This window comes from Talpa europaea, assembly GCF_964194135.1.
Source record: "Talpa europaea genome assembly, chromosome: 11".
Lineage (NCBI taxonomy): Eukaryota > Metazoa > Chordata > Mammalia > Eulipotyphla > Talpidae > Talpa > Talpa europaea.
The window spans coordinates 2043319-2071281 of NC_140078.1; the positions used below are offsets into that span (position 1 = coordinate 2043319).

The 27963-nt window shown below is 50.0% G+C and overlaps 2 protein-coding genes across 2 annotated transcripts in view; one reads left to right on the forward strand and one right to left on the reverse strand.

Moving 5' to 3' along the window:
- RAB22A (RAB22A, member RAS oncogene family) overlaps positions 1-6555 on the reverse strand; it is a gene marked incomplete at both ends in the record, with an annotated part of 42796 nt that extends 36241 nt beyond the window's left edge. Inside the window, 2 exons of the mRNA XM_084247240.1 lie at positions 5582-5661; positions 6520-6555. Of these exons, the coding sequence (XP_084103366.1) occupies positions 5582-5661; positions 6520-6555 (116 nt within the window). The remainder of the gene's footprint in view (positions 1-5581; positions 5662-6519) is intronic.
- LOC311179752 (serine/threonine-protein phosphatase 4 regulatory subunit 1-like) overlaps positions 6554-27963 on the forward strand; it is a gene marked incomplete at both ends in the record, with an annotated part of 60936 nt that continues 39526 nt past the window's right edge. Inside the window, 3 exon segments of the mRNA XM_084247239.1 lie at positions 6554-6811; positions 6813-6939; positions 7083-7127. Of these exon segments, the coding sequence (XP_084103365.1) occupies positions 6554-6811; positions 6813-6939; positions 7083-7127 (430 nt within the window).

Here is a 27963-nt window from a genome sequence, read left to right on the forward strand (position 1 = left end):
CCAACCAAGAAATCACACGTCCGCCCGCTATAAGACCAGTACCGCCTAGAAAAAAAGAACAAGATTTTTAAACTGGCAACTTTATAAAAGCTGATCTCCAAATGGTCAATAAACATGAAAAAGTGTCCGCACCCGATGCGGCATTTTCTCACTGGGCGCAAGGAAAGACGGGCAGCACACCCCGAGAAGAGATGCGGTGGGGCTCCCCCGTGGCGAGGAGGCCCCACATGGGCTCCGCTCAGTTGAAGAAGCATATTTTCTCTGAACCAGGAACTCCACTGCCGGAGATAAACACACCCCCCCAGAAAAGTGTGCATGCTCGGTCATGAGAATGCACGCAGAGGGTGACTATCAACAGCCCAAACTATGAGCAATGCCCTGCACAAAGGGTGAGCATGCCGAGGGGGGCCCCCAGTGGGCCACTGGGAGAGGACGGATGGCTAATTTTGTTACAGAGCAACCCTGATATGAAATGGGTTGCCTGACTGGGTCCTCACCCACACGCTTAAAAGGGACTTATTAATGCTAAACTGCAGGCACACACAAAAGGTTAATAAAAGGTTTACTTACAAGGGAAGGGGAAATGAAGAAATGAATAACTCAGGGAGAAAAAGAGGGAGATAAATTCATAAATGCATCCTACCTGTTCGGCTGACTTAGAATCCCAATGACCCACCAAGACCAAGCGCTGTGTGGCCAAGAGGCCCACTCCTGCTCACATGGCTGGTTAAATACCCAAACAGAGAACATGGCTGCTTAACTCCACCCTCAGGTCCTCGCAACCCTCCCTTTGGTGATCATGGGATTTGTAGTTCCCAGTGTATTCATGGAGTGGGAGTGGAGTCCACAAAGCCTGTATGGAGTTTGCTCAGGACATCCTTTTCTCCTAACAATTTCACCAAAACGGCTGAACCTCACAATGTCTGACTGAAGAGAGCAGGTACAAAGCGGCACATGCTGCCCAATGCCATCTACACAAAGTTATAAACATGAGTTTACAAGCATTGCTAGGAAGTAACAAATGTGCACCACATGCCCAGTATCATTCCAGTGACGTGTACATGTTTTAACTCAGTTCTCACAACTCTATAATTAGATGAACTAATAAATGCCAAATGTGCCAAAGCAGTGACAGAGTTTGAGTAACGTGCTCCGGGCCACAGAGCAACCGGGTGCCAGGGCCTGGATGTGGCGCCCATGTGCTGGAAAGCCGCATTCACACAGACACTCTGGGACACTAAGGGGAGGCTCGGGACCTGCGCCCAGAGCAACGGGGGAGGAAGGTGAAGTCTCCATTCTCCAAAGACCACCGAGTGCCTCACGCTGGGGCGGGAACGAGGGGGGCAGAGAACGAGCAGTGTGGGCCTGCAGGAAGAAACAGGCAGGCCAGGCGCCGGTCAACAGTGGCGGCCTCATGGGGCACAGTGGACCAGGGACCGTTAACCTTGCTACATAAGCCTGGGAACACTTTTCCGTGTTTTGAAAACCACATACAAATTATTTTGAGAAAAATAATTTTAAGACATTAAATTTTTTTTTAAAATATTTTGAAAGACTAGGAACTACCCTGTATTGAGCCCTAGTCTTCCTGACACTGTGTTAAGCATTTTAATCACATTATTTCCTGAAATTTTCCTGACGATGTGGAGCTGCCCTGCCTGGCACTGGTGATGAGGGGACAGGATGGAGCGAATGAGCTGGTAGGAGGCAAAATCTGTATCTGTACCGCCGCTGGGGAGATGAACAGCCAGGAGCCAACAACCACGATGGGGACAAAGGGCTGCTGAAGAGGGCTGGACAGGGGATAGCAACTCCACTGGACCAGGGAGAGGAGGGCCAGAGGGATGTGAGAAGGGTAGCAGGCTGCTGGCCCAAGTAACTGAGGGCGTTCTAGTTCATGGCTTTCCCTCAGGGTCTGTGGAAGGGCAGCCAAGGTCAAGTTTCTGGAGGCACTCAGGAGCTCAGTCGCCACACACAGAGTCCCAGGAGCCCTCCCAGGTATAGGTCTTGCTGTTCACGGAATCCACGGATCAGGAGCTTGGTGAGAACCTGGCGCTAGAGGTGGGGACTTACATATAATTGATGAGTCTTTTTTACCCAGCACACTTGAGGACTAGGGTGTGCGCCCACTGGTGCCCACGGCTCACTGCAGTGGGGACTGGGCGGGGGCCAAGTGTGCTCCAGAGTACGAGTGCTGTGGGGGTAGGGCCACAGGTATGCCGTCCCTGCTCTAAATGCCTCCTGAGGCCACGTGTGACTGGAGCCAAGCGCAGACAATATGGAAGAGAATAAAGCTGGTACGAGCATAAAAGGGAAGTCAAGGGGTAAGGAACCAGATGGAGACTGAAGGCAAGTGCCAAGAGGCGAGCGAAAGGGGCGTCAGGTGCGGGAAGGCAGGACACGGGGCCGTGCTCACCCAAGAGCCCACGTTTCCACCTGCGCCGCTCCCCTGCTTACGCTCTTGCCTGGCCCGTCTGCACTGGCACTTGCAGCTTCCAGAGGGGCTAACAGGATACATGAGTTTTGACACGCAAACAGGAACTCCCCAGGGGACAAGGACGAGAAAGGCCTCCTACGAGGAGCAGCAGGAGTGAAGCTCCCAGGACGGGGAGTGGGTGGACATGCTGCAGGGAAGGAGTGAGACTGGAGCAGGGCAGGCTGGAGGGAGCAGGGCGAGAGGAGGCAGATTTAGACTGGAAAGGTCTTCTCTGCCATGGGCTTCCGCAAGGCGGCAGGCTCATCTTTACAGCTCCAGCTGCAGCACCAGGACCTGATTAAAGTGGGGGGAAGGCAGCAGGGTGATCGGCTATGAAACTGATGCAACAGACGGGGAAGCCAGGGTGAGGCTTAGAGCTATGGGGTGGGGAGGAAGAGGGCCCTAGTCGCAGGGACTGGGCAGAATGGATGCCATCAGGGCTGAGGGAGTGGGGCAGGAGGTGGAGAGGGTGTAATGACAAGTGGCAGGTAGTCATCACGGGAGCACCAACCGCCTAAACCGCACACTTCCTGTGCACATCCTTGTCGCCGATCCTCCCAGCAGCCCCAGGAGGCGAGTGCACCCAAGAGCTCCCCGCCCAGGGGCTCAGTCATCTCTCAGGCAGCAGACGGTCAAGGCCTTGAGTTAAGTCCATGCGTGTATCCCTCCCCCTACCATAACACGGGCCAAGTAGGGAGAAACACGAGCTCTGCCAGGCAGGTGGTCTAAATCACAGGCTGGAAACCTGCATCTGGCCCTGAGGAGAAAGGCTGGAGAACTGGCTGAGTCTCCCGTCCCTGGGTCCAGTTGGGCTGCGGGAGGGAAGACAGGACACGGAGCTAGGACACAGCTTGGTGAGGACACGCAGTTGAACAGGGAGGCCAGGAGAGATCAGTGAGACAGTATGGTCACCAACATGAGTGTGTGAGGGAAGATGACGGCGTCTGCTAAGTGGGGTCAGAGCCTGCCCTGATCTCCAGGCCGTGGTCCTACTGCCTGACCAGGCACCTGGGCACCCTCCCACTTTGCTCTTGGTCCTCCATACACTCCAGCCTCTGACAGCTCCTCCAGCACGCCCTGTCCCCTCCGTGCCATTCCCCAGGTCCTTGTGCTAGTCCAGGCCCTCCAGACCTCTACTCCTTAAAAACTTACCTTTTTTTATTAAACTTCTTATTGAAGTATGACTCACTCACTCTCAATATTTAAATGCCAGGGCCACTAAGTGCTTTTTCACACCTCCATTGATTCCCTTAAGAATCAATCATTCCCTTAGGTCTAGGTCAGGTCCCTAGTACATGCTCACAGCACTCCACAGTTCTCCTTTGAACACAGTCAAATAAAGCATTCCCTGTACATCAAGGATAGACAACATCTTTTCTTGTAGGTAAGGTTCATGACGGTAGGGAGTGACTTAGCAAACTTTTTTTGAAAAGGGCCGAAGTGGCTTTGTAGGCTTATCAGGCCATAGAACTATTCAACTCTGTCACTGCAGCCCCAAAGCAGCTGAGACAGTAATGACTGTTTCGATAAAACTTTATTTACAAAAACAGGAGGTGGGCCAAAGAATCACAGTTGGCTGACCCTTGGTCTAAATCACCAGCTCCTTGTCTAGACCCTAGCACATGGTAGGCACTCAATGAAAGAACAGCAAAGGTTTTAGCAATTAGATGGAAGTGGGTTCCTAGGGAAGGCAGCTTTGGTGAGATGGTGGGTGTGAAACTGAGACAACTGTGGGTTGAAGAGAGAGCAGCAATTGAGGAAGTGCTAACTTCTCTTTCGAGAGTTCCATGATTGCCAAGGCTAGCATGGGGAACATTACTGTCTTAATGGGGTAGGTACTCAGGAGCATGTGTGCTATGACAAGACAACAGGGCTAGGGCAGAAAGGGGAGTACCAGAGGTAGGGGTGGGAGTTGCTCACGAAGGAAGAAACTTGCTGAGGTAGAAAAAGAAACAAGTAAAGGTGAAAGTTAGGAAGTAAGTGGAAGTCCTTGTAGCCTGCCCTGTGAGATGAGAACCAAGACTACTAGTGAAGAGATCAGGCTGAGGAGGGCAGAATCTGGCAGGATGGGCAGGCCTCGGAGGTAGGCCCGCTGCTTTTCTCTCTTTTACTCTGAGACAACACTTCTAACTGAGGTGCCGCTGGGCCCTGGGCTCTGATTCAGGGTGAATTGTGTCACTCACTGAGTCACCAGCACACTAGCTATCCTTTCCTGTCTCTTCACTTTCCCACAGAGGTACCGACAGGCAGGCCCTGAGGATGAGGTCACTCTTTCAACATGTGGACATACCTAGTTCTTTCCTGGAGGACAGTGAAAAGCATTTGAATTTCAGAGAGGAATAGTGGCTTCATCTCTACACTTTGAAAGGAGTATGTGCATGTTACAAAATACTTCTCTGCTAGGCAGAAGAGAATTTTTTTTTAAGTGGAAGAAACCATTTGATTGGAAGTTTGCAATAAAAACAGCATAGCAGCCATTTAGTTTTACAAGTGTAACATAGTATGAAGCCTATAAAACTAATTTCTCACACGAAAGTATTTGTATTTATGAGATTTAATGCCCTGAAAAGTTTTCTCACTGAATCAAAAGCTTATAGCCAATTTCACTTATCCAAGGAAACAGCCGAAAAAAATCTTACACTTCAACATTAATTAACCCATTATTACTACCAGTGTGGGAATGTGTGAAAAGGGTTCAAAATGTTAGAACGGCAAGATTTCATGAAGAACTAAAACAATCCATGCATTTTTTTTTTAGTTGCTGTGACTGAAAGGATGTTATTAGGATGTGTTCTTTGGTCTTATTTCAAGGTGTAATTGCTGTTGTTTATAGATTAAAGGTTCTGTGTATGTTCTTATAGTAAATACAACTTGAATCCACATTTTCATTTTGAATTTTTGCTCCTTACAAATTAAAAGCTAAAGTTCCCACCAAGCCACCAATCCTCACTGTACTTTTTCAAGTCTTTCCAGAGATGATGGGAACCAGCCTCTCGGAATCCATGACTGTGTAAAATGGAGTCGCCAAGGCCTGTAACACACTCCTGACTTGGAAGAACTTTCAATGCACCTTGAGATGTAAATTCAACAAACTTAATCTCTTACCCTATGGTTGGGTTGATGTTTGGATCAAAACTGTCTTCCACGAAACGCCACACGATACTCGATTTCCCTACACCTGTATCCTGAAAGAGAATGAGGTGGGTAAGAGAAGGTTTTCCCGCTGAGAGACACAAACTACCTACAGCAAAAGTTCAGGACTTTAGAAAACTCCCGACATCGATACATTTTAGAAGGTAAAGGATGCAAAGGAAGTTTTCACAAAACTCGGTGGGGGTAATGGGGAAACTTCTTTCAGGACATTCTGAAAGCCTCCAAGTCTCTGCTTAGTGTGAAAAGTGAGGAACCCACTTGCTTTTTAACCAGCACCAGCTAACTCTGCACTCTGGCTCGGCTTCGGGCGGTCCCTCCCGCACCCCGGCCGGCTCCACCCCACCTGGGGAGACCAGCTGCGGGATCCCCTGCGGTCCCAAAAGCGGCAGCCGAGCAGGAGGCCAGGCTCGAAGCGCAGGGCTGCGCCTCAAGACAGGGAGCTGTAGCTTCAAGCTGGCCTGAGGCGCTTCCCGACCCGAGGTCCCCCCGCACCCCCCGGAAAAGTTACTTTGCAGAGCAACTCCGCGAGGAGCTGGCGGGCGGCCCCAGCGGCTCAGACCCCCGGCGGGGCCCGCGCGACCCCGCGCCTGGCTCCCTCCCCTCGAAGACTCGGCCAGCTCCGAGTGGTACCCCGGGAAGTTGGGCGGAAACTATTTAAGGGCGACTCTCAGCCCCGACGCGGGGAGACTGAGGGGCGGGAAGCCCCCCGGGCGCCAGGGAGGGGGCAGGGAGGGGGTCCCGCGCGCGCCGGCCCGTCCGCAGGGAGCGCGGGGTGCCCCGGCCCGGCGGGCGGGGGTCGGCGGGAGGGGGGGCGCCGTCCCGCTCGGGGGCCGGGGCGCCCGGGTCGTCGGCCCGCCCCCCTCCCGCGGCCCCTCACGTCCGTCACTCACCCCCAGCAGACACACTTTGAGCTCCCTCAGCGCCATGGCCCGGGAGCCGGGGGCGCGGGCCCGCCGCCGCCCTAAGTTGAGGAGGGAGAGGCCGGGCCCAGCACGAGCATCCCCCGGCGCCGCCGCCGCTCGGCCCGGCCCCGGCTGCGGGGCGCACAGACGCGGCGGCCGCCCGCTCGCCGGCTCTCGGCCCGGCTCGTCGGCCGCCAGCCGCGCGGGGCCCGCCTCAGCAGCCGGTACGCGGCCGCGGCCTCCCAGGCGCCGCCGCCGCCGCCATCTTGAGACGCCGGCCGGGTCACCTGACCTCCCCGCCCACCTCGGCCGCCACCTTCGCCTCGGGGCGGGGCCTGGCGCCCGAGGCCCCGCCCAGGCCCCGCCCCCGCGCGCGGCCCCGCCTCCAGGCCCATCCCAAGATGGCGGGTGAGTGGGGCCGGGCCCCCGGGGTCCGGGCGTCCCCTCCCCCTCCCCCCGCCGGGACCACCCCGCGAGGCGGGGGACCCCGGCCCGCCATCGAGCCCGCCCGCCTCGGCCCCCCGTAACTCGGTGTGTCTCTTGGTTTTCAGAGATCCCCCTGTACTTTGTGGACTTGCAGGATGACTTAGACGACTGTAAGTAACAGTTGGGGCGCCCCGCCCCTCCCTGGGGCCTCCCAGTCAGTGAGGGGTCCACGGAACGTGAATGGGGAGCTACAGGCTCGGTCCTCCAAGTTGGGGCCAGAAGAGCGGTCCCCTCAACTGCCATCGTCACTCGTGGCGGTCCCTCCTCTGGGGCGGGGCTGGCTGAGGATGGGGAGCACAGATTTGGGGGGTGTGTGTGTAGATTTTTGTTGTTGTTGGGAAACTTGGGACTCCCTGTCATTTTCTTTCTCTTCATCCTCTTCAGACTATCGTGGGACGAGAGGGCTGGAGGGATAGTCCGTGTTTGGGGTGGGAGGAGGGGAGGCCACTTTGGGGGGGAGCTCCCACCTCTCCGTGGGACTTTTCAGGTTGCTGGGAAGTTGGGCGTCCCTGCTCTGCCTGTGGCTTGCCATAGAGTTGCACAGACATCTCAGTTGTCCGAGCTCCATGTCTTATCCCGAGGAGCCCCTGGGTGCTCGGCTTTCATGGGTGGGCCTCTTGTCCCTTTTGGCCTTCTCCTTTTGGTTGGAATCACATTAAGGGGTGATGGCGGGGCAGATGTCATCCTGGAAATGAAGCGTTTCCTTTCCATACAGCAAACCTTTCTTGAGCACCTGTTTGTGCTGGACCAGGCGATGTGCAAAACCCTGGACCTGCAAACATGGGCTAGAAGCAGACACAGCTGCCCTGGCACTCACCTCCCAGGGACTCAGATGTGTAAACAGAAAACCAGCAGACCCAGGGGTACTTGTTGGACACTCACATTAAGGTCAATGCTCTTGCCTTCCCCATCTACAAGTTTCCTGATAATCAAGAGTTGGTGTTTATTGAAAACTAACCATGGTTTGGGCACAGTTTTAAATCCTTTCCAGGCCAGCTCTTCTAGAGGGAGACAACTTAATGCAAGTGGATGACCGGTGAAGGGACAGTGCAAGCTGGTGGCTAGGAACGTGGGTTCTGGAATCCAGTGTCCAGAAGGTGAAGCCCTGTGCACTATCTCCTGGCTGAGTGAGCCTGGCCAAGACACTGAGCTACCAGGAGCCTCAGCGGCCTCCTCAGTAGTGGCATGAAGTGGGCATAATAGTGGCTCACCTCAAAAGGCATTTTTTTCCCTCCAGGAGACTTTAGTGAACGTAAATAAATGAAAAGTTTAGTGCAAATCTTCATACATAGTAAACATTTGGTAAATGTTAGCTGCTACTGTTGTCACTGTTAATATGATCATTAATATTTATTCTGCTGAGCCAGGTACAGCGTGGGCCCCACTTCCCAGACTGGCTGAGCCAGCGGGCATGCTGGAAAGGAAGGAATGTAACCTTTCTCTTGTCAGACAACAGTGAAGGTGCCTCTCATTCTAGATTTCATGTTTCACCTGACTAGAAAAGCTGATTTCTGACTGGTAACAGTTATCCGGCAAACCACCCCAAAACTCACTGACTGAAGCCATTAGCATTTTATTCTTTCTAAGAATTCTGTGGGTGGACTAGGTGATACAGAAGCTTATTGTCTTATCAGTTGAACTCTGGGGAAGCAGGAAGGCCCAGAATGGCTCTGCTCATGTGGGTGGCAGGGATGCGGGTTTCTGGCCAGGTCCTGGTTCTCATCCACGTGCCTTTCCCACTGGGCCAGGCTGGGCTTCTCAATGCTTCATGGCCACAGACATTCGGACCTCTTTCCTGGGGGCAAGCTTCTTAATGGTCTGTTCTGTGTATAAGTACAAAAGAGAGGTAAGAGATTACGTAGGAAAAAATAGTGATGTCACTTGGGCCCTATATGAGCGAGTGTTGGGTGTTTTAGACTTGTAACACAGAAGGAAGGCCTTATGTACTCTTTTGCAAATGGCTGAGGGCTTGCCCCAGTAAAGAAGTCAGCTGCCATCATCACTCCAAACATACTCATGCCTGGGGCAGGCAACTTTGGGATCCTTCTGGGGCTTCCTGTTTTGATGGGGTGGAGGCTAATGACTTTACAAAAGAATTCATTCAATGTCCTTAATAGGAGAGCCTGTCCGCCCGCCCTTGGGCCCCAACTTTCCCCCTTTCTGTGGTGGTGTATGAGAGACATGCCATGATTGACAGCCAGAACTCTAAGGTCCTGTAACCCACTTCCTGCCTTGATCTGTGTCAGCTTGACCAGATCAATCAGTCAGTTTCTTCATCTGGAAAACAGCATGAGAATGGAAGATACCTCGTAGGACTGATGTGAGGGTTAAATAAGGTAATACACAAAGATATGTTTGGTGTAGTACTATATAGTCAATGATTTGTCTTTTAAAGATTTATTCTTATTTATGCATACAGGAACTGGGGTGCAGGCCAGAGGTGATTGGGAGGGGTGAGAGGATTCACCAGAGACAGAGTGGGGAACAGAACAGGTGGATCTACTGAAATGTACTGCTGAGGGGGGCAGTGGAAAGACAGGAGAGGTCTGCTGCGCCCTGTGGGTAGCTCTTTGGCTGGGGATCAAACTCAAGCCTCAGCAGTGATAGCACTGAGACTTACTCTCTCTGCCACAAGGGAGGCCCATAGCCAGTGATTTTATTACTGTGATTTTCATCATCTTCATTGCTAGGCTCTCATGAAAGATCTTTTGATTCAGTGTTAACAGCTGCTGCTCTGAGAGGTAGGTTGGATTATTCCTTATTTACAAATGATGAAACTTAGACTCAGAGAGGTTAAATAATTTAGCCATTTTGGCACAGCTCATGAAGGATGGAGATGGCAGTCAAACTCTGCTCCTGCTGACTCTTCTTATACTCCCGTGCCCCCCACATCAACCTCACAAATATTCTTATTCCAATGTCTGGAGCATGGAGACTGGTTTGGGTGGCTCTTTGTGTCTTTGTTCCCCTTAGGTTGGCGCGTCTCCATGACACGACAACCACTCCATCTAGCCTGCAATTCCCACTCCATTTAGCCTGCAACTCGCATGGGTAGGGACATGGGTCACCTTTTTATAACTCAATGCCCTGCATGATCTAGGTGCTCAATTAATGTTGTTACTGGTAACACTAATGGATTACGAGGCTTGTGTGATTTACTTTGTGATTCTTGATTAAATTTGGCTAACTTCAAAAAGAAGCCATAATGAATGGATGCCTTGTTTTTAAAATCATTTAAGAGTCCTCAGGCCATCACAGCACAGACGAGATTTAATTTTAGAGAATTAGCCTGCTGAAGCAATCGAAATTCTTTCTCTTGACAGCAGATCATGTGTGCGACCACCTGGCACATTGGTCCCTGTGCAGGTGGAATGTGCGGGGGCTGGATGAGTCTGTGCCACTGGGACTTGCAGGATCTCAAAGGTCTGGATTTGCTTACAGCCTGTGGAGGTTGAAGAGGTATTCCTCTTGGCAAAGCATGCTTAGCCAATTTGAATTTAAATGCATGCCAGCGGTAGGTTAAAAAAAAAAAGAATCTGCTGCAGATATAAAAAGACCTAAGCGACCTGGCTACAAAATACAATATGTGGTCATATTTGAATCCTTAGCTGAACAAACCAGCTATGAAAAGACATTATTGAGACAGTTGGGGAGAATTGAACTTGGACTGCATATTAGATTATATTAAGAATTATTATTAGTTTTGTTGGATATGATAGTGGTGTCACAGTTTTGTGGGAAGGAGAAGGGCCCTGTCGAACAGAAACAAGTATTTATAGGTGAAGGTATTTGACATGTGAGGCCTGCTAAATACTATAACAAACAATAAACAAACACAGAGTTGGGAAGGGGAGGGTAGATAGAAAATGGCAGATAGATGGAAATTGACCCTTGTTAAAGCTGGTTCCTGGGAACGTGGGGTTTTATGTTGCATATGTTCAAAAATACCCATAAGACTAAGTTTTAAAAAATTGAGACAGAGGTTTCATGTATCACCCAGTGTCTGCCCAAGAGTTGGAAAGTTAGATTTCAATTCTGAAGTTGGATGCAAAGTTATTGTAAGATTAATTTAGCTTTGAAAACTCTGACTCATAGACTCCATTAGTATCTGGGGAGCAGTGTATTGCCTTTCAGATGTTTAGTTTTGAGGAGGTATTCAGAGAGAAGTTAGAAGAGGGTGTTCTTCTATTGATGATCAAAGATAAGGGCCAACAGATGGTGTCTGGACTGTTGTTGAAAATAGGATTCGCTAAGCCAGGACCATAGACAGACTCTTCACGTTGGAATGCTGGAGGCGTAGGGGTGTTCAAGCTTGAATAAAAGACACCCTCCAGAGCACAAGCATTCATGTCACCTGCCACTTGGTTCCAGGTTTGTAAAAAGTGTTTTGTTCAAGGACGCGAGTCTAACCAGTGTGTCTCCAAAGCAGAGAATCTAATAATTTGATCTGTAAACTACACCATTGAACTTTTTCTCTGAACAATCATGTAAACTTGAATCAAAGGCTTTCAATTAAATAAAAGCATAAAAACCTGCCTGCCGAGTGAAAAAGTTTGCACAGGGCCAGGCACTCCTTGGGCATACTCCTCCCGGGAAGCAGAGTAGCATCCCGATGTCAAGCTGGTCTCTGAGACAGACATGGGCACTTTTCTCCTGTCACCGATCGGATAGTAAATATTTTAGGCTTGTGGCCCAGGAGGTCTCCGGCTCCGCCGCCGCCTCTGCCTTTGCAGCCCTTCCGGGCAGGCCTGGGGCAGCTGGGTCCACAGAACACAGGCAGCGTGTGAACGGAGCCCGGTTTCATTCCCCAGCGCCTGTGAGTGGCCGTTGGCCGAGCCCAGCCGACGTGCTGTCTTTCACTCCAGGTTTGGTTTGGGAGCGGCGCTGTTCGCTAGCATCACCTCTGCTCTGTTGACTCACCCTTGACAATGCACTCGATCTTCAGGTCTTTTTTGTTGGTGTGTTGGGATAAAAACTGGTGCCTGAAGGGACTGTGGCAATAGACTGGGTGCTTTGGTGCTGGGAGAGCTACGGGGACCGCACCTGAGTGGTGAAGTCATGTACTGGCCCAGAATAACAACGATGGAAGAAAAAAGTACTTCATTTAAAAAAAAAATATTAAAAAAGCCCCCAAACCAAACAACTTGTGCCTCTTTCCTTCCGGAGGATGAGGGTGGCAGGACCTTGAGTCAGAGCAGTGCAAGTCGAATCAGCTGCTCCCCCCCACCTCCCGCCCTGTTTGTCCTAACGCGGTTTACCTTTGTTGCTTGGAGTTTTCCATCTCCTGGGAAACAAACAGGTGAACGTCAGCGAGTCCCTGAAATTGTCTGTTTAAAAAGAGAATGTGAAGTTGCTTATATCTCATAAACAGAAATTGTGCAACAAGATCTAGCTCATGAAAGAGAAAGTAGTTTTGACTTTAAAGCCACGTAGTCTTAACCCTCTGTGTTGGGGGGGGGGGGGGCTGTTGATGGAGGGTGGGAATAAGATGAGGGCGAGACTTTCCACCTTGGAAAGTCATTCACCCGTGGAGAACAGACGCTTCTCCAGCTCCTTTGAGGGGCCAGCTTGCGGGAGGGGCTGGGGCCGGAGGAACGAGTGTGCCTGGGCCTCCACCCAGCCATGCTGTCTGCGGGGGTGGGGGGGTGTGGTGGTGGTGGTGGTGGTGATGCTTAGAGATGGCACAGAACTGGGGGCTTAGGCAGAAGATGGAGACTCCTGTAGCCAGGAGTAGGAGGGGAGGCGCTGCTGGGTAAGGTCAGCCCGAGGAAGACCGTGCAAATTCCAGGCGGGCCAATGTGCTCCCAGGTACACTTGAGTGACACTAGAGATGAGGGTGCTGTGTGTGTGGAGGGGGGGGCTCAGACTGCAGGATTAGACTTAACCCGAGAGGCAGTTATTTTTTACTCTATTTTATTGCTGCGTGAGGCTCTCAAGGGGCACAGAAAGGCTCAGGAACTTGCCCACACAATAAGAGATTGGGTGGCAGAGGTGCAGAAGTCATGCCCTGAGCCATTGTGAGGACTTGTCTCCTCATCCACGTATAGATATTAAGGGCCTCCTAAGTCCCAGGCACTGCACGAGGCCCGTAGACAGAGGTGATGAAAACAACCCATTTCTGCTCTCGTGGCACCCTCAGCGGAAGGCTCAGTGTCAGGGGGCTGCGGAGACCTTCAGCAAGTCAGCAGAGCGAGGGAGACCAGTTCAGGTGTGGCTGGAGGTGAGGCCGTCTCCCAGGTGGGTGTGATCTGCCCTGAGGCACGGCGTGAGGTGGGGGCTCACCCTCCCAAGGGTCACCATGGCTGGCACAGTAGAAGGGGGAACCGCTTGCTCTCCAGGGTGAGGAAGACGGGGGGACTTGTGGTTCCTTAGGAGGTTATTTTCGAGGTGCTAACAGGGTCCTGGTGGCATAATCCAAAACGCCAGGAGCAGTCTCTGGGGGGCTCTCGAGCAGGGTTCTGACCGGATTTGATTTCGGAGTCCTGAGTGATGGGGGAGTGGATGACGCAGCAGGAGAGGGTGTCAGAAAAAGGAAGTAAAGGTGAGGGATTCCTGGGCAGCATGAGCTTGCGGAACACACAGGGTTTTGTTTGGGGTGCTTATTTGTGCCACTTGCCATAGAGGGGAGGACTGAAGCTGGTCTGTGGGGCTTTGGTACTTAGGGGGTCTTCGGTCACCTCATGGGAACAGTCTGAAGACAGCCCCTGAGCAGACCTGGCCTGCATGGGCTGGGAAAGCCCTGCAAGGCGGGTGGCCTGTGGCCGAGTGCCTCGTGGTCATCCGTGGGGTCGCCACTGCATTCCAGGCACGTGCTGGCTGTGGGGTGCGGTCTGGGGCGTGGCCGGAGCTTCTCCCAGAAGGAGGGGGGCCACCGTTGTGCTGGTCAGCATTGCTTGGTCATCTCAAAGGTTTTCAACAGTAGGAAAGCAGAGACCCCCCCACAAACGTGAAGTCACCCCAAGACTGTTGGTTTTCTTTTGAATCTACCTCAAGTCTGACTGCAGAAGTCACTGTGTTTCAAGTGTTACAGTTCCATTTCTGACGACCGTGTAGACAGACTCTTGCTCACCCTCACCTGCTCCAAGTCTGTCTCCAGCCGGTGGGTCTCGGGAAATGGAGACCGTGCTGTGGAAGAGAGTGCTGGGTGGCTCTGGGCCGCAGCTCTTCTCCCCCACCGGGCAACCCAAGTAAATGTTTCCTGTTGACCGTCAGTGTGAAAGTCAGTGTCATAAATAATGACAGGTTTTGGAGCCTGTGATTAAAGCCACAAATCACAGAGGAATTTCCATGTATGCATGGTGTAGAAAAGACGGCTGCTCATGAATTAAGTGGGTCTTTTCAACCAACCCATTGCGCAGTGCAAGTAATAACCATCAGTAGCCCTCAAAGATTTGCAATATGAAACATTATGCATTGGCCGGGCCGTGCATACTCGAGCTCATAAATCAGCACGGGTCTTGTTCCGGAGTGGCATTTATAGAGAGAAAGTCTGCCCGTGCGGCTTGCTGTTGAAATTTAGTTAAGTCAACAAGGACCTGCAGTGTGTGGGGGGCCAGTGCCCCTCCCTCCCCCAGAAGCCAGCGAAGAATCCGTTCCGTTTCAGACGGGTGGAGGGTTTGGTCTAGCTGTTAGAAATAGTCCTGACTTAGGAATGTGCCTTAGGACTCTGAGCCCATTAGCAAGAAGAATGAAACCACTTTAAATAATACGCCCATGGATGGTTGGCTGTGGTTCTCCCCAAATCGTGTAAGGCCTTACACAAACTTAGTTGTTGTTCATTGAAGAGTGGCTAATGGAAACTCTGAAAAATGATCAATTACGCCGGTTCTCCATGAATTCATTCTTCTGGATTTGTTTGTGAAGTGCACATTTCGTGAGTCAGGCTGAGCTCCTCGGGCACCGTCAGCCCCTCTCCTGAAGCCCCCGAGGCCGTGGGACTCGGCGGGGCACGTCTGCCGTGTTCTGCAGGGCAGTGTCCCTAGTGCCGGAGCCAGAGTATTGGATGGTGTGGATAATTGGGCTGGCCCAGGGTGGTGTATCTCACCTAGAGTTATAGTGACAGGATGACATGTCGAATGGAGAGTCGTAAATACTGGCAGTGCCTGGAGAAGGGATTCTTGATGAAAATGCTTGCCTGGGTAGACGTGCTGTAACATTCTGCCTCCATCGCTACCTCTGTTCATGTCTGGGCCAATAAAGGGGTCTCATTGGGTATGTTTTATTGTGTTTATTTTTTCTCACCTTTACACTTAAAACTAATTCTAGTGTGGCCACTCAGTCGGGATTTGGTGGCTTCGTGTGAAATTTCTGGCTTCTCAGATCCACTTGAAGGCAGCAGACACTCAGTGTCTACTGTCCCTGTGTTCTGGAACATTCATTTCCCCTTCCCAGACCCTCTCTCTCTTCCTAGGTGGTGAGTTAGCTCCTGCTGGGTCTTCGCCCCCTGCCCAGAGGGTCACTGCTCCAGGGAAGCATCTCTTTTCTTCCCAGCAGAACTGTTGTCCTCCCAGGGCGGTTGGCACCTGGAGTCTGTGGTTCTTGCCTCCAGGGTATTATGAGTGGCTCTGCCTGTGGCATCTTTGTCCCTTGGGAGGTGTTGACATCCAGGAGCCTGGTCTCTCTCATCTTTGAGCTGCCAGTACTCTGGTGAACACTGAATCGTCCTCACGCAGGGAGGGAGCCTGTGTGGGGCATGCTGGTACCTGGCCTTCTGTTTTTACACAAAGTCTTTTGGTCCTTTTTTTTTTTTTTCTTTCAAGATTTATTTATGCATACAAGAGCTGGGGTACAGGCCAGAGATGCGGGGGTGAGAGGACTCACCAGAGACAGAGTGGGGAACAGAACAGGCAGACTGACGAAAATACACTGCTGAGGGGAGCAGCGGGCGAGATAGGAGAGGTCTGCTGCGCCATGTGGGTTTCTCCCTGGCCGGCCGGGATCCGGGATCGAACCCACGCTGCGGAGGCTGCGGACAGCTTCATAATGCGGCGCTCAACCCGCTGCGCCACCAGGGAGGCCCTGGTCCTTTTCTTTTCTTTTTTTTTTTTTAGAATTTTTTTTTTTTATAGAGGCATGTTTTTATTTATTTGTTTGTTTGTTTTTTGTTTATACATGCACTGGGTACAGTCAGAAGCGTGGGAGGGTGAGAGAATTCACCAGAGCCAGAGTGGGGAGCAGAGCAGGCAGAAGGACCGAAGTCCACTGCTGAGGGGAGCAGCGGGCGGCAGGAGAGGTCTGCGCGCCATGTGGGACCCTCCTCCTGTGGCCGGGGAGCAGCCGGGGATCGAACCGGCGCCGCAGAGGCTGTGGGCAGCTTTGCAACCCAGCGCTCAACCGCTGCGCCACCGGGGAGGCCCCCTGGTCCTTTTCTTGATGTGAAATGACCTCTGCAGTTTCTTTCTCTCATTTTATTTATTTTATCTACTGTATTTGAAATCTGTAAACACATTCACCCACATTGCACTTAAACGTGAGTGCATGCTTAGCCTGCTTGAAGCCCAATCCTGACCTGGGGATGGACGCATGGGCTGCGGGTAAGGGCAGTAGGTGCTGCGCCCCGATCGGTGTTAAGGGGCCGACGTGCTGGCCATGTTGGTGGTCTTTGGCAGGTAACCCACCAGGGGCTGGTTAGCAGAGAGGAGGACACATCCTTTGTTTCTTGGAGTTGTACCTTCCAGAAATGTTTTCTCTAGCAGGCCTTTCAATACGGAAGGTTTCTAGTGTTTTTTGTTGTTTTTATTTTTTGCGTAGTCATAAGCATGGGGTCTAAGGGTAGGAAGCTTCTGTTGATACTGTGGGAACTGAGCAGGACCTTAGCAAGGAGGACCAGCCCCATTTGTGTGAGCTCAGGGCTGCTGCTTTTTGGAGGCTCTGGTCCGGGTGAATGGTAGGCATGAGCTGTGCATCTTTTTGCTGATCAGCTGGGCTTGTAAGCTTGGATTTGTGGGCTTGTCAGCTGTGGCTTGTAAACTGAGTGTGTGGACTTGACTGTCATGCAGCAGAGCTGCAGGTACAGGCTTGCAGTTCTAGGAAGTGCGGTGGCACTTGGGTGTGTAGCTCCGGGCAGCCGTGGGCCTAAGGGAAGTGGGAGAGGCCACCAGCCTGTAACTCTACCCAGCATTTCTCCCAGACCCTCCCCACTGCGCTTTGCCAGCTTTAAATAATCATTTTGCTGACATGTGAGTGATGTCCTGCATGCCTCGCAGGTGGACCTACGACGTGTGGCACACTCTTGGGAGCCACTGCAGCCCAGGAGCTCCCCATGGCGCAGACAGCAAGTGAAGTCAGTCTCTATCCAGGGTGGTTTTATGTTTTGAATTGAGCCAAGAAGGCTAGTTTTTGTGTTATACTAAGCTGTTGTGAATGGAATTGGTGATTTTTTTTTTTTCCAGTTTTAAGGATAGGCAATGGAAAAAATTTCAACAAGGATTAATTATGTCTGTGCTATTTTATGAATCATTTCTGACTTGAACACTTAGGTTCCTGCTGTTCACGTGTGGCCTGGACTTGTGTCTCAGGAAGGGTGACTGCTGGGGATGTCACCGCATAAGACTCATCACCTCCTTCCTGGGAATTCGCTGGGCAACATTCCTTCCCAGCAGTCTAGAAACGTCAATTCTAGAAAATTCTTTTTGAGAGCAGGAGTCATTTTTTATGTTACTCCCACTGCTGGGCACAGCAAGCTAGCTTGGCAGATCTTTATTGTCTGCTCCCTCTCCCTCTCTCCCGCGGCAGCTCCTGCGGCGCACCTGCCATGTACCGGGCAGGGGAATGAGCCCGTTGAGGGTTTCTGCCCTCGATGTTGTGGTGGGGGTGGGGACGCAGACCAGCTGATATGTGGTGAGCACAGGCAGTAAGGAGTATGTTAGAAAGCGCTAAGTTCTCTGGGGAAACGAGACACAGGTCAGGGTAAGGTGGGGTGCAGGTGGGGGCTTGCAGTTTCAAAGTCAGGTGTTCCAGGGGGACCTCTTGAGAGGATGAATTGGCAGAGGGTTTAGGGAGGAAAGGAGAGGACTCCTCATGACCAGGGATGTCCTGGGAGGAGAGTTGGAGGCAGGTGGAAGCCCATGGGATGCCGCTGCCTGAGCTGGTTGGGGAAGTGACAGCCATGATGGAGGGGAGGCGAGCGTGCCCCATGCTGTGACCCGAACCCTCTCCCTCCCAGCTGCTCACGTGACACCACCTGATCTGACTTTCAGTTTTTCGGAGCTTATTGACCAGGGACACATGACAATTTCTGGAGAAGTTTGTGGGAGCTTGGGGAGAGGGTCCTCCTGGCATTGGGTGGGTAGAGGCCAGGGCTGGACCAGCTGCCAGCATGGTGCCCACAGCAGCGTGAACGCCTTGGTGGTGCAGAGCTGGGGAGAGCTGGGCCTGGCGCAGTTCAGCTGTTGGCTGATTTAGCTTGTCTTTGAAGACTTCGTAAAAAAACCCATTAAAGTGTCATGGGAAGAAGCGATCAATCACGGGACGGGTCAGACACCTTCACGTTTGACACGGCTGCCGACGCTGGCTGTTCTGCTCACGCTGTGGAATGGGGAGCCGGACTCCTGTGCCTGTTCGTTGTAGTGAACGCTGGTGTTTTTCCGACTTCACAAAATTGAATCCATCCTTCACAGGTAAATAGGAACAATGTCGGTATTCAAGCAGGGTTTTTCTAATTTTGAAGGGACCAGCACGTTCATCCAGAGGGAAAGGTGTGTGTGTCAAAATACCAGATTTTCAGTACTTGAACAAAAGCACTATTTTCCGCATGTGGACATGATGCTGTTTTCCTTGGATTACACCAGACCAGTGTTTTTCAGAAGTCACCTATTTGCATGTGACTTTTCCTATCTTTGCTTCATCTGAATAGTGCCTGTATTTTTTCTTACATTAAATAACTTTTACTTAAGCACGTTTTGGAAAACTTGTGTCAGTTGATCAAAATGAAACTTAACCGAAGTATCATAAGACAGAAAATAACATTATTAAATTCTAGATAGACATGGTCTGCAGAAGATTCTGAACGTGAGACCTGCTCTGTATTAAAGAGGAAGATGAGGCCTGCTGGATGCTCACGCATTCAGCCCTGGTACTGAGACCAGATTCTCAGGGGCCTGATCTCTGCAGCGGGCGCCTACCTGGCCCTGCCTCCGGCCGCAGAGGCAGAGACAAGGTCACCCTGTCTCCTGTGCACCCCTCCCTTTGAAATGCAGAAACTCTACCTTCTTATATTGTTAAAATTTTATATCAGGTGTATCTGGTCGAATTGTAAACGCCACTACGCAAAGCTGGAGCTTTTGCTGTGTCCTGCTCTAGACCATCAGATATTCTTTGAGGACATTAAGAGATGTTTTTTGAGCAATTCACTCGCATGTTCTCCTCGTCCACTGCTCTTGACTCCTCTGAAGGAACGGCACCTTCCCTCTGCGGCCGCAGAACTTGCAGCATTTCCCGTGGTGGTCCTTGGTTTGCTGTGCTCAGCAGGGCCTGTGAGACACAAGTTCCTAGGGCTTTGTTTTTCTTCAGCTCACACATCCTTACTTCGTCTTTGTTTCTGAAGGCTGCGACTGGAGGTCGAGTCCCACGGACGTTTCTTCTCTTAGCCGAGGCTGGGGGTGTCTGCTGTGTTTTGGGGGACAGGGTGTGTGTGTGTGGTGGGTTTGCTTCTCTCTGCTGCTCTCCAGATTGTCATCTTTGCTTATCGGCACCTTGGCTGTGATGTGACCTGGGTGTGGTCTTCTTTAGTAAAAGGCGAAAGATTTATATGATCCAAAGAGAAACCAGGGCGTGGGGTGGTTCTCTGTGTGTTTCCTGGGGCCTGCAGGGCCCTGCATTATGGGCATGCATTCCTCCCAGCAGGTTTGGGGGATTTGGACCATTATTTTATCTTCTCCATTGTGTTTAGTCTTCTCGGTGAATTTCTGAATTTCAGAGATGGTGTCAGATCTAGATTTTTGGCGCCATTTTCTTTGCCTGAGGTCCCTTCTATTAACCGTTCACTGCAGGTTATTTTTCCTTTGCAGCCACAAACATTTTTTAACAATTGCCTTAAAATCCTTGTCTGTAATTCCAGCACTGCCCCTGCCCGCCTCCCTCCCTTGAATCAATCTGTTTTGATTTCCTCCCTCAGCTCATTCCTGTCTCTTCATTTACTTGGTGACATTGAATGTGGCCTGGATCTTATGAATCTATAAATCTCTGGGTTCTGCTCCCTGCCTCCAGACAGTGTTGATTTCTTTGTTTTGTTTTATTTTGGTAGCATTTAAGTTGACTGAGGTCAAGCCCACGCCTCTCCCCTCTGCCCCTTGCCATGGATGGGGTCCCCATCTTAGTCTCACCCTCTCCCGCCCGCGCAGTGCTGAGGAGTTTGTCCCACATGCCGGAGTGTGGGTAAGTCTAATCCAGAGGCTCTTCTCCATGGTTTCCTTCCTGGGGACCCCCTTCAGGGGCCCCCCACTTCGCTTCTAGTGGCTGTGGTGATAGGAACATATGCAATATTGGGGATATCAGCTGCTCGGTTAATGGTAACGACAACAGCGGCAGTGTTCAAAATGCTCCTGTGAGTTGGGTGCTGCGTGACTGCCAGTGCGAGTATCTGACATCCTGTCGTCTACACTACAGCAATGGCCCTTTTTCAGCGGAGCAACAGAATCACTGAGGTGTGATCCTTGCCCACAGTTACATACTTCACAGCCTTGTAGGGGTGCTGCGGGTGTTAGATCAGGTGTTCCTACCCAGGCACCCGCCCGCCTGCCCGGTTGGCAATTATGCGCTGAGAGACCTGGGATTTGGTCTCTAGTTTTCCTCTGGATGCTTTTCTTTGCCCCTGGTGTTCAAGGCACCTGGTTCAAATCCCTCAGTCACTTGTTTGAGGATTTGTACTTCTTTGAATTGAATATTCATTTTTTTTCTCACTTTGAAAAATTGTGAGCCATTGTCTCATTGAATAGTGCCTCATCCCTTTTTCGCTAATCCTTCCTTCTGGAATTCCTCGCGGACTCATCTCAGAACTCACCATTCCATTCCTCATCTGCCTGCAGTGCTGCGCAGTGTTTTCCAGCTCCTAGCGTGTCTGTTCTTTGTGATTTGTCAGGTCGGTCTTCAGCTCACCGGCTCTGTCCTGAGCTGGGGCCACAGTGCGATTTAAGTCAGTACTATATATATTTTTCAAAATTTTTATTTATTTTTTATTTTTTTACATCATTGTTCATTTTTAAACAATATTTGCTTCCCCCACCGCCCCGGTCAGGTGCAGTCCCCATAGAGTTTCCTTCCCCAAGGCCCCCGTGCACCATCACCTCGGTCCCCTGTGCTCCTCCCTGCCTCCCTCTGATCCCTCTCCCTCCTCCTCCCCTGCAGGACGTCTCTGGTTTATCATTGTCCATTTTTGCTTTGCTGTGTTTTGTATTGTTACTATTTTTTTACACTGATGTCTTATTGGGTTCCCCTATATTCCTGCTATAAGTGAAACCATCCGCTATTTTTCTTTTTCCTTCTGGCTTATTTCACTGAGCATCATTCCTTCTGGCTCCATCCACATTGCTGCGAATGGCATGAGTTTATCTTTTTTGATTGCTGAGTAACATTCCATTGTGTACATGTACCACATCTTGATCCAGACCTCTGTTTTTGGGCATTTGGGCTGTTTCCAGGTTTTCCCTATTGTAAACAGTGCTGCAATAAACATAGGGTACAGGTGTTCTTTGGAATCAATGTTTCTACGTCCTTTGAGTAGATCCTTAGTAGTGGAATTGCTGGGTCATATGGTAGCTCCATTTTTAGTAGACTGAGGAACCTCCAGACAGCTTTCCACAGTGGTTGGACCAGTTTGCACTCCCACCAGCAGTGCAGGAGAGTTCCTTTTTCACCACATCCTCACCAACATTTGTTGTTGCTTGTTTTTTTGATATGTGCCATTCTCACTGGTGTAAGATGGTATCTCAGTGTGGTTTTGATTTGCATTTCCCTGATTAAAAGGGATGTTGAACATTTTTTCATATGCCTGTTGGCCATTTGCATTTCCTCTTTGGACAAATGTCTTTTAAGTTTTTCTGCCCGTTTCTTGACTGGATTATTTATTTTGTTTTTGTTGAGTCATGAGTACTATATTTTTAATTAAATTATTTTTATTTTTCACTTATACTTGGTTCCTTTTCAAGTGTGCCTTGTGCCTGTTCTTCCCACCCCACTGTCTTTCACTATTGTAGCTATTTTTTAAATCCAACTCATTGCGTAATTATTTGATAGTCTATTTCAGACTTTTATTTCTAATCATGGGATAGTAATTCTCATTTGTTGAGTCAGCTAATCTTCCTCATGGTGACCTGTCACCCACCACGTATAGTCTGAGTTTTTTTTTTAACTGCCTTCTTATCAGCAGGGATTGTTCTAGGAAGTGGCACGTCGAGGAGGTCTCTTCTTGTCTGCGTCTGCTGGGATGCCGGGAAAGACAGCAAGCATCCTGTCAGTGAGCAGCCGGGCCCCTGCTCGTCACAGGCGTTGTCAGCCTGGACTCTTCGAGAGCGGGTTGTGCAGGCCGGGGTGTTGCCTTCTCAAGACGAACCGCCCTTGCCCTCCCCCCCGACCCCGCACCATGACCTTAGTCCACGCCCCTACTGCCCTGTATCGGGGCTTGGTTTCACATTTATTGCCCGTATCTTTCATCTCCACGTGGGCATCAGAAATCTGGGCCCTCGCCCTGCATCGGTGTGTGAAATGTTCACCATAGGCGTGACCTCTGCTGACTGCTCTCACTTGAGTTCTGTCTTCTGAGATCGGTATGTCCTTCCTGTCGTCTGTGTTTTAAATTGTTTTACCTACTTTTGTTGTTCTTGGTGGGAGAGGGCTCCTTTCTCTTCCGCTCCACCATAAGCTGTTGGAAACCCCAGCACTAGGGTTTGGGCGCAGCTGTGCAAGCCTGTACTCCTCTCTGTGTGACACAAGGTCAGGGTGTAATGGTGGGGATGGAGAATGGGGACTGATGTTGGAGTAGACATCAGAATGTCAGGGTATTTGTTACAGTGAGAGGAACATTGGCCTGGAAGGCTAAGATGTCCCGGTTCAAAGAGCAGTCGCTTCTCTTTGCACTAAGCCTGGAGTAAGTACTTGTAGGGTTTTTTCCACACCATTCAGGGGCAGCTAGGGCTGCGCCAACAAGCATTACGTGGCCTGGCCATTTTCACACCCATTCTTGCATACCTTTTAGACCATCCATCTCCCTGAGGCCTCATCGGTGTGCCGCATTCTCTGTGTCCGAATTGGAGTTTGCAAAGATCACAAGGTCACCCCATAAATGTGGAATCAGTCAGAGCCAAGGGATTCTATAATCTTAAGGGATTTTTTCCTCAGGGCATTGCTAGTATCTTGCCCAGTAGATTTCTAGCCTTTGCAAGTCCTTGTTTGGGAAGAGTCTTCAAAAGACTGGACGATTGGCTTCTCATCTTACTTTTTCTTAAAGTCACCTTTATTGAAATGTCATTTATATACAATAAAATTCCCCACTTTTAACAAGTGTGTAGTGTTTGTGACCCCAGGCAAGGGAGAAGACTATTTCCCACACCAAAGTCACACTCACTGGCCAACCCACGGTCTCCGCTCTTGATCCCAGGCAGCCCCTGGCCTGTGTAACTTATTGTGCTTTTTGTCTTTTCTAGAATGTCACATGAGCACAGTAATGCAGAATGAAACCTCTCATGACTCCAGCTCACAGAATCACCGTCAGCTTCTCTCACTTGGCGGAAACTTCTGAGATGCCTCTAGTTGTTGCGTGTCAGCAGTTAGCTCCTTGTCATTGTTGAGAAGCAGCCGTTGTGTGCAGCATTAGGCTTATCCCCTCAGCAGTTAGTAGATATTTTGGTTATTTCCAGTTGGGGGCTGTTGTGAGTCAAGCTGCTATGAGCATGAAAATGGGAGCTGAGGAATAACAACAAGCTTGCGTTTCTCTTGGGTAAGTGCCCCAGAGCGGGATGGCTGGTCAGATGGTTAAGTGTGTATTTATTTTTTAGGAAACTGCCAGGCCACATTAGTAGCTGTGCCATTCTCATTTCCACCAGTCAGGAATGAGCTCCACTTGGATCATGTCCATGGGGCGAGTAGTGGTAGGTTAAAAGGTTCCTCATCCTCGTGGGCACTGGCACTTTCCCCTGTGGCTTTAGTGGACGTTGCCGGGCTCCCTGTCCATCACTAACGACAGCCACACCCTTTCCTTTGAGTGGGTCATTCATGTACTTTGTTTGGTGAGCATCTATGGGGGCCTTTTGCCCATGTTTAATAATGAGCTGTAGCACTTCTTCATCCTGGATACATCCTGGATACAGATCCTTTATCAAATATGTATTTAGCAAATATTATCTCTCCAGGCTGTGCCTCAGTGTTCCATTTTCTCAAGAATGCATTTTGCAGAACCCAAGTTCTCCATTTTGGTGGTTTGATTCATCAGTATTTCCTCTTGGGCCACATGCTTTTTGTGCTTTCTAAGGAATCTCTGCCTAACCAAAGAGCACAAAGATTTTTCTCCTATATTTTCTTCTAGAAGTTTTGTCATTTTGTGTTGTGAATTTATGTCTATAATCTATTTGGAGTTAATTATTTTATATGCAGTAAGGACCAAGGTTCATTTCCCCTACGTGTTTATTCAGTTATCCTTGCTCCGTTTGCTGAATTGAATTACCTTGGTGCCTTTGTAAAAAATTAATTGGCCTTAGATTTGTGGATCTATTTATGGATTCTCTCTCATGTTCCATTAATCTATGTGTTTGTCCTGAAGCCACTATCACAGAGTCTTGATAGTAAATCTTGAAGTCGTGAGTCATCCCACTTTGCTTTCTTTTTCCAAGTTGTTTTGGCTCTTCTAAGACCTCGGCATTTCCAGATAAATTTAGAGCCAGCCTATTGATTTCTAAAGAATTAATTGCTGGGGCTTTGATTGGGATTACATTGAATTAAAAGGCAATTTTGGCAAGAATCAGTGCCTTAACAATATTCAGTCTGCTGATCCATGAAAATGGTATAACTATTTCTTAAAAATAGACTTTATACTTAGTGAAATAAGCCAGAAAGAAAAAGAAAAATATCAGATGGTCTCATTCATAGCAGGAATTTTGAAAACCTAAATAAGGGACTGGGAAAAAACCTAATTATAATAAAGTCAAAATCAAAATCAACAAGCAACTAAAAACCAGAGATACAATATGGGGATGGGGGAGGGAGCAGGATGAAAACAAGGGGGGTGAGGATTGTATGGGGACTATAACCATGATGAAAATGCATACATTGTGCAAAAATGAAAAATGATGTAAAAAATACATAAAATAAGAAAAAATTCCAAAAAAAAAGAATTCAATAAATAATAGTTCTTATTATCTCTTAAAAAATAGATTTTAGTTTTGTAGAGCAGTTTTAGGTTCCAGGCAAAACTGAGTGGCAGGCACAGAGATTTCCCACATACCCTGGGCCTCCACAGTATATAGCCTCCCTTTCAGTGTCCCTTGCTATAATTCTGTGTTTAAATTTCTTTAAAGCTTTCTCTCATTGCAGAATTTGCACATATTTTGTTAAATTTAACCCTAAGTATTTCATATTTTTGATGCTATCAGAAATGGCATTGTAAAAATTTTATCACCCAGTTGTGTGTTACTAATATGCTACAACTGCTTTTTTATCTTTACCTGTATGTAGCCTGTGATCTTGCACAACTCACTCAGTTCTAGTGGATTCTTGGTAGTTTTGTTAGGATCGTCTAACCCTGTTTGTGAGTAAAGACAAGTTTTTCCTTTCTAATCTGTTATGCCTTTTATTTTCTTGCCTTATTGCTATTTTCCTTCTGTATAGGCCATAAACTCAATAGCACATAGTCATAGTTTTTGCTTTAGTAACCAGGTATTTTAAAGAGCTTTCATAAAAGGAGGAAAGGAAGGTTATTTATATTTACCCATCTTTTGGTTGGTCCCGACCCTTTTTCTTTGTTGGTGCAACGTCACCTTTCCATTTCTCCCCACGCCATAGTCTTCCTTCCCCACGCTGGGAACAGCACTCGCTATCAGTGAGATGAGGATTTGGGTGCATTTGAAGCACCAAGTGAGGGCCACAGTGAGGCCCAGGGCCCAGACAGGGCGGTGGGTGGGATGTCTTTGAAGATGACACCAGAGCATGTCCCCTCTGCAGGGCAGCCTGTGCCATGTCGGGGGGCCGTGCTCAGCTCAGACCGTCTCCCCCAGCCCTATGACCTCAGGCAACTTTCTTAATCTCTCCAAACTTCACTTTCCTTAACAGAAGTGTGGAAATAATAAGGTTTTTGTCAAGAGTTAATGAACTTCTGCTACAGAAAGCTCATAGTACAGTTCTTGGCTTATAGGAAGTAACCAGTAAGGATGAGCTATTTTTCAATATTTTATGACTAATAGCTTTTATTTCCTTGTATGTGGTAGCATAGTTTTATATGGTTAGTGGAACAGAATCATTAATATTTCCCAATAATAACTTATCTTTCGTAGAACTAATTGCTAAGTTCCTTAGTTCTCTGATAAACCGAGTTTTTGAAGGGTGTCTGGTATTTCCTTTGGATCTGCTGTGTGTGTGTGTGTGCACGCGCGTGCATCTTCAACTCCAGAGCTGCCTGTGACACCTCCCTTGTGCACCCCCCCCCTGCCAAAATATAGGAACCACTGCTTTATTTTATTTTTTTTTTAAGATTTATTTATTTATTTGTACCAGCACTGGGTACAGTCAGAAGCGCGGGAGGGTGAGAGGACTCACCAGAGCCAGAGGGGAGAGCAGAGCAGGAAGACTGACGAAATACACTGCTGAGGGGAGCAGCGGGCGGCAGGAGAGGTCTGCGCGCCATGTGGAACCCTCGCCAGTGGCCGGGATCGAACCAGTGAGATGCGGGCAGTTTCGCAACCCAAAGCTCTACCACTGCGCCCCTGGGGAGGCCCAGAAACCACTGCTTTAAGCCTTGTATTTTGAAATCAACCCCAGGCCAGGTCCGCGGTGCCCGTGAATATCCAGGGCTTGGCGGCTGCGGGTGCCTTTGGGCCTGAGCTGCCCGGGGAGAGCGGCTGGGGCTCAGCTGAGGTGCAGGTGGCTGCTTGCTTCCCACCAGGGTCCTGCAGCGAAGGGAGGGGTTTAGCTGTCTCACCTGTCCTCCCCAGTGTGTCGTCATGCTTTATGAAACCTCTTGGAGTAACTCTTACATGGTGTAAATTTTTAATAAACTCTAATTACTAACTTAAAAGAATTGAGAAAATAAAGTGGTTAGCATTTCAAAGAGTAACAACCACCTAGACACAAACTTGGCATCTCTTCCTTTAAACCCTCACTGACGGCCGCCCCAGTGAACGCTGGTTTTCCTGCCAGCCAGCCTGTGCACACGCGCCGTGCTCTTTGCCCAGCTACTTCAGTGCCAGGGACAGAGAGGCGTCCGCACCCCGCAGCCCAAATGTGCAGGGTGGTGGCCAGGGAGAGGGTTGGCCGGGTCAAGGACTGACCCTGCAGGTTTTGACATGCCCAAGCCCGCTCGTCCCAGAGTCCTGAGGGTTAGGGGGGCTTTAGTACCACCCCACATATGGGAAAATGGACGTGCAGACAGGATAAGTCACTTTCTTTAGTCACACAGCTGGAAAGTAATAGTTGGGGGATTTATTCCATTGGGGTGTTGGACTCAGCTCTGGTGCTCAGCTCCCCTGTGCAGAGGGGGCCGCGGTGCCTGCCCTTCTCCATGGGGGAGCTGCCTCTCGGAGGAAGCAGCTGGCTCACTTTGGACCTGAGTGAGTATGGAGGAGCCTGTTGGGCGTCCCGTGGAGGAGGTGTTGGGCGTCCCGTGGAGGAGGTGTTGGGGGTTGCTGTGGGTGTGTGTGGTGTGGGGGGGTCAACAGGAGGGGATGTCGGGGGATAGATGAAGCTGCAGGACTCAGGACAAGATACGGACCACTGACTGTCAGGGTCTTGCTGGTGCTGTCCAACTTA